Source organism: Capra hircus, chromosome 1 (assembly GCF_001704415.2).
Source record: "Capra hircus breed San Clemente chromosome 1, ASM170441v1, whole genome shotgun sequence".
NCBI classification, from domain to species: domain Eukaryota; kingdom Metazoa; phylum Chordata; class Mammalia; order Artiodactyla; family Bovidae; genus Capra; species Capra hircus.
The window spans coordinates 1,486,025-1,498,769 of record NC_030808.1 but is presented as its reverse complement, the minus strand read 5'-3'; the positions used below and the strand labels follow the sequence as shown (position 1 = coordinate 1,498,769).

The window sequence follows — 12,745 nt, the reverse complement described above, 5'->3', positions numbered from 1 at the left end:
TTTTATTTATTCATTTGGCTGTGTGGGGTCTCAGTTGTAGCACACAGGATCTTTTGTTGTGGCCTACGGATTCTCTAGTTGCGGCTTGTGGGTTCACAAGCTGTGGCGCCTGGACTTGGTTGCATTGTGGCATGTAGGATCTTAGTTCTCCAACCAGGGACTGAACCCATGTCCTCTGCATTGCAGGGCAGATTCTTAGCCACTGGACCACCAGGGAAGTCCCCATTTTCTTAACTTCTGCTCATGTTCAGCCTTTTCTAAACAGGCTCCCATTACCCACTCACCAGCCCAAATGCCCCTCAAAGTGGTCCTTGATGACCCGCATGTTGCTGAAAGCAGCGGTAGTTCTAACTGCCCTTCTTTTGATCTCTTAGCAGCTTCTGACACAGCCAATCAGAATGGGGCATAGAAAGCACCTCTGGGGGCCCTAGTGTGGGCAGGCTGATGGCTGGTCCTCACGGGCGTCTCCTAGACTTCCACTTATTAACTTTCATAAGGGGATCTCTGACTCAAGAACTGTTATACCATCAGCTCAGGGTTCTCCTTTCGGGTGGATAATGTCACGCAGAGTCTTAAATTGCAGACTACAGGTTTGCATCATGGTAAGCACAGAGCTGGGTTTCCCAGGTGGCTCCGAGGCAAAGAGTCTGCCTGCCAATGCAGGAGATGTGGGTTCAGTCAATCCCGGGGGCAGGAAGATCCCCGGAGAAGGAAATGGCAGCCCACTCCAGTATTCTTGCCTGGAAAATTCCATGGACAGAGGAGCCTGGCAGCCTGCAGTCCATGGGGTCACAAAGAGTGGGACACAACTGAGCAACTGAAAAACAACAAGCAGAGTTAGAGACAGAGGCAGAGGATAGTTTTAAGGGCTTTTCCTGGACTTTCTTTATTAGTATAAAGTATTGGTCATGAAGCTGCAGGTAAAGGTTTTTTAAACAAACATTTATCTCCCAACAAAAACTTGCACAGATCCTGAGTGCCCAGCCAGTGAACTTGGATACAGTGAAATGTGCAGCCGCCCTTCAAGGAAAGAAAGAGCTCTGCCAGCTCACATACACTCCCCATCACGTCCCCTCCCTGTCACCTAACCCTCTCTTCCCTTAAGTCATACTAGCCTGGGGGTGCATGGGTAGTTTTTAAAGTTTTTCCTTTTTTTCTTTTTTTAACTGCATACAAATGTTTTATATTATCTTATTTTAAAGTTTTAAAAATTCTTTTGACCACACCGAACGGCATGTGGGATCTCACTTCCCTGACCAGGGCTCAAACCTGTTCCCCCTGCATTGGAAGGGCAGCGTCTTAACCAGTAGACCACCAGGGAAGTCCAGATTATTTTTGCTTTTTAAATAGACTTTCTTTCTGGGAAGGCTTAGGTTCACAGCGAAACTGAGCAGAAAGTTCAGGGATTTCACCCACGGCTTCCCCCACTATCCCACACACCCCGCACCAGTGGTGCACTGTCACAACCAGGGAACCTGCTGTGACACCAGATTGCCACCCAGAGTCCGTGGTTCATACTGAGTTTCTCTCTTGATGCTGGGCCGGCTTTGATGGTTTCATCGCCCTACAGTTCCTCTGTGCTCCACCTATTCATCCCTGTCTCCCCCGCAAACCCCTGGCAACCACTTATATCTTCACTGTGTCCATAGTTTCACCTTTTCCTGAATGACATATAGTTGGAATCATGCAGTATGGAACCTTTTCAAATTGGCTTCTTCCACCTAATCGTATACATCCTATTTCCTCCATGTCTTTTGTGGCTTCATAGCTCATTTCATTTTCTGTTGTTGTGCAGACACTAAGCCATGTCTGATTCTTTGTGACCCCATAGACTGCAGCACACAAACTCCTCCGTCCTCCACTATCTCCCAGAGTTTGCTCAAGCTTATGTGCGTTGAATCAGTGATGCATTCCAACCATCTCATCGTCTGCCGCCCTCTTCTCCTCCTGCCCTCAATCTTTTCCAGCATCAGGGTCTTTTCCAGTGAGTCAGTCTTCACATCAGGTGGCCAAAGTATTGGAGCTTCAGCTTCAGTGTCAGTCTTTCCAATGAATATTCAGGGATGCTTTCCTTTAGGGTTGACTGGTTTGATCTCCTTGCAGTCCAAGGAATGAATAATATTCCATTGCTGGACTTAGGCCTAGGTTTCCGAAGAAGGAATTAGACCGAGTCTAGAGCAAGTTTTCCTGCTGAACTTGTAGAGTGTCAGAACTGATGTATCGGGAAGGAGGCTCCCCTCTCTCCTTGAAGTGCAAAAGGGCTGGAAAGACCTCCAGTTAATCAATTCTGTGCATGAGCTTCTGTCTCCAGAACATGACTCTCAGGATATGAGGATCGTAGCAGGGAGGCTCTGGCCATTGCTGTGCGTCTGGTTGTATTTTGATGCAAACAGTCCCACGGAGATCAAGTTTGTTTCCTGAAGACAACCTATTAACACATGACAAATTGGGTGATGAAAGGTGATAGTCCGAACACAGCAGAAGTTTCTTTCTCACTCACATGATAGTCTGTGCAGCAGGCAGCAATTCACTTCATCAATCTGGGAGTCAGGCCCCTTTGGTCTTGTGGCTCCATCTGTCCCAGGGCCTTAACATCATTTAGCCAGAGTAATACATGGCCTTTCGAACAGACCATGAACACTAAGCTGAGGTCATGCTCCCAGAACTGATTTAAGATTTCAGCCAGCTGAGCATCCCCATGAAGGATGGGGTATGATGGACAAGAACATTTTATTAACAAAGCTGAGGGGACCCAAGGATGAGAGTACCAGCCTGGAAAGCTTCAGGGTGGGTACCAGCCTGCGGGCAGCCTCAGAGCCACCCAGAGTTCCCCGGATCCTAAGACCCCATAGAGAATCTTGCATAAATCATGGCTTCATCAGGGCCCGCCTGTGCACCCTACAGGATGACACTGACCTGGAGCCCCAGGACCACCAAGGGATCTCTGCCTGGTCCCTCTCAGTGCCCCGAGGGGCTCACCTTATAAGCAACAACATTCCAACAAGCAGGGTCCTGACTCACAATGCATGCGTGCATGCTAAGTCACTTCAGTCGTGGCCAACTCTTTGTGACCCCATGGACCGCAGCCCACTAGGCTCCTCTGTCCATGGGATTCTCCAGGCAAGGATACTGGAGTGGGTTGCCGTGCCCTCCTCCAGGGGATCTTCTGGACCCAGGGGTCAAATCCACGTCTCTCACATCTGCTGCATTGGCAAGCGTTTCTTTACCACTAACGTCACCTGATTCGCAGGCCTGCTGCTTAATGGCAGTTTTGCTGCTCAAAGCTAGACTTTACTTCTCTGCTGCTGCTAAGTCGCTTCAGTCATGTCCGACTCTGTGCGACCCCATAGATGGCAGCCCACCAGCCTCCCCCGTCCCTGGGATTCTCCAGGGCGAAGTTAATTCGGGGTGGCTGATTCCTTGGCCGATCTTACAATGGTGGTTGTGGGTGGGAAGGAAAAAAGGAATTACAGCCGGACGCCTAAGGTCTGAATGCAGAGTACTGGTGAGGGCGCCCAGTCTTTGCTTTCACACTGGGCAGGTGTGCTTTGGCAGGTGAGCCCCATCTAGGGCAGAGCATCTGAGTCCCTTCTCGGTGACCGTCAGGGGAGCCCAGGGAGCTGGACTAGGTGCCTTTTGTCAAGAATTACGGTTCAGAGAGGATTTTGAAACCCAAGCAGGAATAGCTCGAGCACGGCCCGTCCCTGTGGGGACTAGGGCACTTGGAGGCTGCCTTCCTCCACACCCCCTCCTCCCCTCGAAGGCTGACGCTGCCAAACCGTCTCCCACACACCTCCCCAGAAAGTCCCTGGCTTCCCTCCCAGCCGCCTCGCGATTGACCTCATGAGGTGTGAGAAGGAGGAAAGGAATCTGCATCTCCGATGAACCTTCCTTCCTCCTTTCTGAGAAAACATCCAGGCCACTGGTGCCTGCCAGGCCATCCACAGCTCCTCCGAGCCCAAGGCCTTTTCGACTCAGCCAGCCTCGCTGGAGGTGCGGTGACAGGGAGCCAGTATAAGTCTCCTGGGGCTGCTGTAACAAATGACTGTGAACTTGGATGACTGAAAACAGCAGAAATACATTCTCTCACAGTTCTGGAAGCCAGAAATCTAGATCAGGTGTCAGCAGGGTCGTGCTGTCTTCAAAGTTTCTCTGGAAGAATCTTTTCTGGGACTTCCCTGGTGGTCCAGGGGTTAAAACTCTGAGCTTCCATTGCGGGTAACGCAGGTTCCATCCCTGGTCAGGGAACTAAGATCCCACAGACTGCAGCACAGCCAAACACACACACACACACACACACACACACACACACACACACACACACACACATTTTTTTTTTAAAAGAATCTTTCCTACTGTCTTCCAGTTCCCATTGGCTCCTGACCACCCTGGAGGTTCTTGGCTTGCAGAGACATCACTGTAGTCTTTACATGACTGCCGCCCTGTGTTTCCTCTCTTCTCGTCAGGACACCAGTCACACAGGATTCAGAGACCTTCTCACTCCTGATCTCAGCTTCACTAATTACATCTGCCATGACCCTGTGTCCAAATAAGGTCACATGCTGAGGTTCCTGATGAAGGTCAATTTGGGGGGAGACACTGCTGGACCCATAACCGAGCCCTAGCATCCCCTCTCCCCCTCCCTTCAGAGAAGTCCTTTACCCTAGGCAGGATGCCTGCCTTGCTTTCTTCTCCAGGACGGAGGCAGGCCCAGGACTGGTTTCCTAAAAAAACGGGCATCCCCTTGCTCCAGGAAGGCCTGGCCCAGCTAGTGGGAGATCAGAAAAGCCAAGTCTCCCTCAGGACAGGCATTTACATGCCCCAGGGACACCCACTCGCCATTTCTTCCTACGTTATACAGATGCTTCAGGACTTCTTGCCTCCCGGCCAGCCCTTCAGTGCTTCCTGGAGGGAACACGCTCTCGGAGCCTTGCCACGGGCCAACCCAGACCAAGGGCTCCAGCCCAGACAGAAAACCCGGCATCTGCTCCCTTTCGGCCCCCAGCTCTGTCTGATGTCCTGTCCCGGGGAGCAGGGGAGGAAGCCCCGCCCACACCTTCCGCACTGCCCAGCCCCCGCGCCAGGGGAGCCGAGGTCCTCCCGCTTCGAAATCCATGAAGGAGTGGTGAACTCCTATATCCCTTGTAACCCAGCTGAATATTTTCCAGGTTACCTAACCAAACTCCTGCAAAACCACACCGCCTATGCCTGTGACGGGGACCATTTGAATCTGCAGTGTCCTCGGCATTCCACGATAAGTGTCCAGTCGGCATTTTATGGGCAAGATTACCAAAAGTGTAGTCCGCAGCAGCCTGCCTCCCAGAGGGAAGACAGCCTAACCTGTGCGGTGCCCACCACACTGCAGGTATTGCCTTTCCTAAGATGTTCTAAGATGACAAATGGTTTTCTCTTTCTCTGCCTCTGCCTTTCTGTCCCTCTCTCTGTGTATATATTTGTGATTTCCCAGTTCACTCCAAGCAAACCTGATCCCTGAAAATCTCAGTGTAGACAGATCACAAATTTGGCAAGTGAGCTAGTCTTTGCTTCTGAGTCTATACAGAATGCCTGCTTACTGGAGCCCTCCCTTAAAACACTTGCAGAATGAATTTATTCAAAGGCACGCTGCTCCCTGCAATAACACTAAATGCAAAAAAGCTACCATTATGCTGGGTTTCAACCTTGAGGCTTAACATCTCTCATCAGCCCCTCCACCCCCACCCCACCCCCAGGAGACAAGGAAAGGCCATGCCTGCTTTAGTAGAAACCACAAGGCAGACATCAGAGGTCATGGTCAGATTCTTAGAGCATGCACTCAAGGAAGAGGAATATCAATAATCATCTTTGTTGTTTTTTATGGTTTGCTTCTCCAGTTGTATATAATCATGTTATTCTGGTTTGGATCTATGTTGAGCAGTCTCTGCTGGTTTACTGTTGATAATACCAGGAATTGGGGGTGGAGTTGCGGTGCCAATTCTTTTTTCGATTGGCATTGGGGAAATACTTGGTCTACGAGGAGGTCAAAACTAAGGTATTCTGTAACAGCGTACAGAAAACCCAAAAGAACTCTTTTGGCCAACCCCAGTATCCATGATCACTTTCAACTATTCTTGCTTTCAGTTACCCAAACAACCTTCATCCTGCTTTCCTGGCCCCCTCAACATCTATAACTAGTTGGCCAACGTTATGGAGTCACTTGGGTTGGGATTTTTTTTTTTTTAATGTCTCCGAAGTTCCCTATGAATCCGTTGACGTCAAGGCGGTTAGAGTAGCTGGTGAATTAGATGTCCGCTTGATTTTTGTCCGTTGTGAGAAATGAGAGTAGCGGTAAATTTCTGAAGAGGACTGAGGAGAAATGGGATCAGCTTCTACACGGCGCAGCTCTCCCTAAGGCTGGAAGAGGAGAAGCAAACCGAATGTGATAAGGGAAGGGCTTTTCTGTTGCCTGGACTACTTACTGCTTCATGCCAAGCACTGCCGTATCCGGGTGGTCACGTGACTGGTGAAGACACCCACCGGGAAACCACATAAATGTGTTTGAATGAATCCCTGGTTTCCATGCCCTGAGGAGAGACAACGTTTCTTCTGGAGATGAGCAGTTCCTTTCCTTGCATGCCCCACCTTCCCTCCAGCCTTCCCTGCACCCTGAGAACGTCCCCATTGCTCAGTCCAGCAGCCCATGCCCACCTGGCTGGCGCCAGGCTTTCCCTTGAGCTTTCGCAGAACGGTGACCAGTGCCACCAGGGCGGAAGTGCCTACTTCGGGGAGGTATGAACTCCTGGCACACGCGGGCACCAGCCTCATCCTCCGATCTGGGCGCCTGCCTCTGCCAGGCAACCCTGAGGGAAGAGGATGTTCCCGTAACCAGGCGGACGACTCAGCATTTGTAAACACAGTCCGGATGTTGTTCGGAGGGCTCGTTTGCCAGAAGCATCCCTGCGCGCTGCTCTTCTTCCTCCAGAGGTTAAGAGATTCTTTCCTCTTAACCTGTGTTTGAGAGCTGACGCAAGGGGCTTCCTCGGAGGGCGGTTGCCCAACTTAGGAGGGAGGGTGACACCTGCCCATCCCACCTCATCCCGAGACTAAATGGCTACAGGAAGTCCCCTCCCTGCACCTCTCAGCTCTGACACACTTTGGAAAGAGCGCTGCCCTGGGTCCCCTGGTTGTAACACGAGGAGCCTTGCAAGGGCTGATGATTCCCTCAGCCAAGGAATATGCACCATCCTTTGGGGGTCCTTGGGGGGTTTCCCTGGGCATTTTCCCTGATTTTATGCACAACTGTGAGGGCCCTAAGGTGACAGAGAATACCCGGTAGGGCCAGCATCCTTCACGGAGATATTCCATGGGCGACTGTGAGAACACGGTGACTCCAGACAGGCTTGTGAATTGGCACTAAATTCAGTCCAACAGGAATAAGTAGATTCTTGGGAGCGTTTTTCCTGTTCTTGGCATAGAGGACCTCTGTGTTCATGATGAGGGGGTCCTGATCCATGTGGGAACTGAGAGGGCAGCAGTGGGACGGGGTCCTACCTATGACCCAGTGGTGGGTGGTCCCCGAGCTTGCCCAGCAGACTCACTCACAAAGGTGTGATCAGCCTGGGAAAGGTCAGGAGAGGCTTGACGGAAAGTGTTTAAAGCCAGAGGCTCAACAGAAAGCCTGAGTGTTCCGCTGGGTGGGATACCGCCCAGAGTGGGTGGGTCCTGTGTCCTTGAGGTTGGCGAGGGTAAGGATCAACTTTTTAATTTTCATGTGTTGACCTGCATTTGGGTCGGGGTTTCCAAAAACTGAAAGGGAAAGAGTTAGTCGCTCAGTCGTGTCTGTCTCTTTGTGATTCAATGGACTGTGGCCCTCCGGACTCCTCTGTCCATGGGATTCTCCAGGCAAGAATACTGGAGTGAGTAGCCATTCCCTTCCCCAGGGGATCTTCCCAACCCAGGGATCAAACCCTGGTTTCCTGCCTTGCAGGTGGATTCTTTTACCACCTGAGCCAGGGTAGAAGCCGGGGAAGCCCGGGAGTCTTCCAAATGCTGACGGGTCCTGTGACCCGTGTTGGGTGCTTCTAAGGATGCGTAGCTGTGGTTGTTTCACACAGCAGTGGTGGGTAGGGGTGGACATCTGCGTTTCTTCGAGTCCACCCTCTACCTTGATATGGCTTATGTCCTCAGGAGCCTCCACGATGTCACTCATTTGCCAGAACTTCAGTAGTGGTGCCAGGCAAGGCTAATTTGAGACTGGTTTTCTGTGGGAGGCCTAGCACTGTTGGAGCAGATATTCTTTTGTGAGAAGCGATGGGGAGACTGGGAGCCGATCTGACCAGCCCCGTGTGGGGGCTTCTGTCTTAAACTCAGCTGATACCAGTGTGAAGCCTTTAAATGGGAGCCCCAGGGCCAGGCAGGCAGGTCCCTGTCCCTCCAGAGCAGCCCAGGCGTGGGGTCCCGCAGACGCTGCATGTGGTTCTCAAGCCTGTCCCTTTTCTACCCTCTCCTTTTAGAAGGTGCTGGACGAGTGTCAGAACCAGCGGGCCTGCCACCTCCTGGTCAATAGCCGTGTTTTTGGACCTGACCTTTGTCCAGGAAGCAGTAAATACCTCCTGGTCTCCTTTAAATGCCAACCTAGTAAGTAACTGCCGAGGGGGACAGAGCGTGTCGGGGTGTGGGCTTTCGGTTTCATTCAGAGCCTGATGAAAGTGCTCCGCCAGTGGGCCAGTTGGCATTCGTCCAGCTTTGAAACGCTTATTAATAGGCATGCCGGGGTCCCAGCCTCGTGTGTGTGCACACTTACCTGTGTGCGTTCTTGCAAGCCCTGAGTTTTCCTCTTTTTAATTATCTTGTTTATTTAGTTATTTGGCTGTGCTGGGGTCCTCGTTACTGCACGCGGGCTTTTTCTTGCTGCACGCAGGCTTTCTCTGGTTGAGGCGAACAGGGCGCCGGCTTCTCACTGCAGTGGCTTCCTTGTTGCAGAGCGCGGGCTCCAGGGCACTCAGGCTTCAGTAGCTGTGGCGCATGGGCTCAGCAGTTACAGCTTGTAGGCTTCAGAGCGCGGGCTCGGTAGTCATGGCACCTGGGCTCAGTTACTGTGCGATGTGTGGGATCCTCCCAGACCAGGGATCAAACCCGTGTCCCCTGCATTGGCAGCCAGGTTCTTAGCCACTGGACCCCCAGGGAAGCCCACCCCTGAGTCTTTTAAGAAAATCCTTCCTAGTATGTAAAACTCGGTGGTACTGATGCTAAAGGTACTGGGCGTCAAGAGACTGCAGTTGCTTTTCCCAAAAAATGGGGAGCTGGTTCTCCTTTTCAGGGGAGGGCGTGTTATGAGGCCCCCCCACCCCCTCAGCTGCAGGGCGGATTGTCCTTCTGGGGTGGCCGATGGCACAACTACCACCTGAGCCCACAGCAACAGGTCTATACGAGCTGGCTTCCTCCCACTCTCGTCCCTCAGTGGGCCATCCTGGAGCAGCATCTTTCCTGAGAGAAACAAGAGGGCTGGGTGGGAGCGACCTTTCTATCCTTTTTTATTTTCCGGCCATTGTATGCAGCGTGTGAGATCTCAGTTCCCCAACCAAGGATCGAACCGGCACCCCCCGCAAGGGGAACTTGGAGTGTTAACCACTGGACCTCCAGGGAAGTCTCCAGCCTCTTCCATGCTGATTCTTGCACCTTTCTCCACTGACCTCCCCCCTTTCCAACGCACACCAGTTTTGTGGTTAACCCGTTGCAGTCCCAAAATAATTGCTGTTCCATGAGGAGGTCACACCTCCAGGCATGGAGGGCCTGAGAGAAGCGTAGGTAATTACAGGTTCGTGGTAATACTTGAAAAACTTGTTGGAAAGACAGCAGTGTGCTAGCAACAACATTTAGTCAACGGTCAGGGATGAAATTTTGGAAAATTCTGCACTGCCACCACAATGCAGCAATTCATTCAAACACACACCCAGACTCACACTCACATGTGCCCCCCCCCCCACTGTCACACGCTCACAATGCACACACCTGGACTCTCACATATGCATACTATCACACCCATATTATACACATACGCATTGTTACTCATGTAGCCACACACTCACTCACAAGCACACACAATCACGAACTCCCACAAGTAGCCCCAAACTTTGCAGAACAGTCTGCCCCGCCCCGAGGAATTCTCACCAACTCCTCCCCCACTCAGTAGACTCAGGAAATTCACTTCTAGATGCCCACACTCTTAGAGGCACCTGATCTCAGAAATGACCACTCCAGGGACTTCCCTTGTGGTCCAGTGGTTAAGACTCCGCATTCCCAGTGCAGGGGGATCAATCCCTGATCCGGGAACTAGATCCCATATGCAGCAACTAAAGATCCCTTGTGCTCTAACAAAGTCCCAGCGCAGCCAAAGAAACCAAAAAAAGAGCCCCCTCACCCCCCAAAAAGATAACACCCTTGGCCACACCCTTGTCTGCCTAAGCTTCACCTTCTTTTCCACTTCTGCCAATTTGTTGCAATAGTGTCTCTCATTTTCTGTTGGAAAACTGCTCATGATAAGAGGCTGGGCAGGACCAGCGTCTGAAAGAAGTGAAAAGGCCCTGTGAGATCAGCAGGCCCCGGGAAAGCTGGTGCGGGTCACAGCCTTGTGTCTACAGCGGGCAGTGAGGCCTGTCTGCCCACTTCACCTCATCAGACCCTCACTAAGCACTGCTGTGCACAGGTGTGGCCAGGTCCTGCTTATGAAGAGAACTCACGTCTGGCAGAGGGTTCACGGATGGTTGTTCTGTCTTGAGTGATTTCCATTGTCCTTTCATCCAGAAAACATTTATTCAGATCTTTACATACTTGATCGCTTCTTAGTTTCTAGGCCAAACATCTCCTTTCCTCAGAAAGACCCTCTCTCTTCAAAAAATATCTTCAGAAGACCCCTGTGCGCTTGATACTGTGCAAGAAGCTCAAAGGAGGAACTGATTGACCTCAGTTCAGGGAAGACTTTCCCAGCAAGTGATGAGGAACTCCTGGGGTCAGGTCAGGGCACAGGAAGCTCACTCCTTAGAGGAGCCTGCTGCCGGAGGTGCAGGGGCCTGGAGGGAGCAGAAAGAAGCACCAGGCAGAGAGTGGGGCAGGATTCAGGGCCCTGATGGCCAGGGAGGAGGCGGAGTCTTCCTGTAGGGCAGCATTAAGCAGGCAGGGTCCTCGGATGGGGTGTAAAGCCCCCTCTGGCTGCCTCATGTGTAGCAGACTAGAGGGGCGAGCCCTGTGTCCCGGTCCATCTGAGTTGCTGTCACAAAATGCCATCAATGAGGTGGCTTACAATCAACAGAAATTTCATCCTCTCAATTCTGGGTGCTGGAAAGGCCAGGATCAAGATGCAGACTTGATATCTTCTGACCAGCTGCTTCTCATAGACAGCCGTCCTTTTTACTCTAACCGCACTTGGCAGAAGGGCAAGGAGTCTCTCTGGGGTCCCGTATGTAAGGGCACTAACCCCATTCATGAGGGTGCACCCCCATGACCTAAGCACCTTCCAAAGGCCCCACCTCCTGATGCCTAATCCCACTTCCTAATCTCATGGGCATTAGGATTTCAGCAAGTGAATTTTAGGGGGACACAAGGGTTCAGACCAGAGCATCTTGTGTGACTTGGATGGACATTGGTGACCTGGGGCACTGAAGTTTACTGGAGTTCCTATGGGCTGTTATGAAATAGTGGTGGAAGTGAGGTTGTCCCCACACCCTCCTCCCTCTTTTTCTGCAGCACTCACCTCCAAAGGCTCTTCTCCATGGCCCCAGTTTCAGTCCCTGCATAACACTCTGAGTGTCCGAAGGCCCCACTGCGGAGCCCAGGGCGCATAGAGCCAGCCTTACCATGGGAGCCAGTTTACCCCTCTCGGCCCGTGCTTACCTGTCTGCAGTGACAGCCACCTTGACGGAAGTGTTTATACCAGGGAAATCAGCTGAGGCTACACAGCAGGGCACATTTGTGTGTTTGTTGTTTGGAGAGTATTTTGTCAGCAGTCCTCACTGGAATCTTCTTTCCTTGATTGTGTGCCATGCTTCCCTCGTCCTTAAATCTCATCCCTTTGGAGAATTTTCGGTTGCAGCAGGTCTTTGAATTTAGGGCTCATGTTCTTCTCTGCTTTGGGGCTATCTGTGATCTTCGGCAGCAGAAGGAAGTGTTCTGAGCCTCCATAACTCAATGGTAAAATAAAGATGATACACAATACACTTTCTATGCATGGGTGCTGTGAAGAATAAAAATATAGTGCTGTGTGTAAAATGCTTAGCACAGGACCTGTCAGGGAGTTGAGTTCAGGGACTGACAGCTGTTATCCCAAGGGACAGATTAAAGTAAGTCTTTAAAAATTTTTTAAGTTATTTGTTCATTTTATTTTTGACTGCATGGGGTCTTCATTGCTGTGTGGGGGTTTTCTCTAGTTGCAGTGAGAGGGACCACTCTCTAGGTGAGTGGGCTTCGCACTGTGGTGACTTCTCTTGTGGCGGAGCATGGGATCTAGAGCATCCAGGCTTCAGTGGTTGCAGCCCTCAGGCTGTAAAGCATGGGCACCGTAGTTTTGGTGCACGGATTTAGTTGCCCCATGGCGTGGAATCTTCCTGGACCAGGGATCAAACTCATGTCTCCTGCGCTGGCAGGCAGATTCTTCACCACTGGACCACCAGGAAAGTCCTAAGGAATTCTTGCTAAAGATATGAATGACTGCAAGGCAATGACATACCCATGATGGGGTGGGGGGAGTGTGCTCTGCCCCAGGTAGTAGCAGGGT

General features: G+C 51.5%; 1 protein-coding gene across 2 annotated transcripts in view; it reads left to right on the top strand.

The window, feature by feature from the left end:
• EVA1C (eva-1 homolog C) overlaps positions 1-12,745 on the top strand; it is a 106,309-nt gene that overhangs the window by 46,661 nt on the left and 46,903 nt on the right. Inside the window, exons 2-3 of one of the 2 annotated variants that reach the window (XM_018047722.1) lie at positions 5,169-5,365; positions 8,490-8,613. The exons of the other annotated variant lie outside the window; for it this stretch is intronic. Coding sequence (XP_017903211.1) covers positions 5,169-5,365; positions 8,490-8,613 — 321 coding nt within the window. The remainder of the gene's footprint in view (positions 1-5,168; positions 5,366-8,489; positions 8,614-12,745) is intronic. 2 annotated transcript variants of the gene reach the window in all.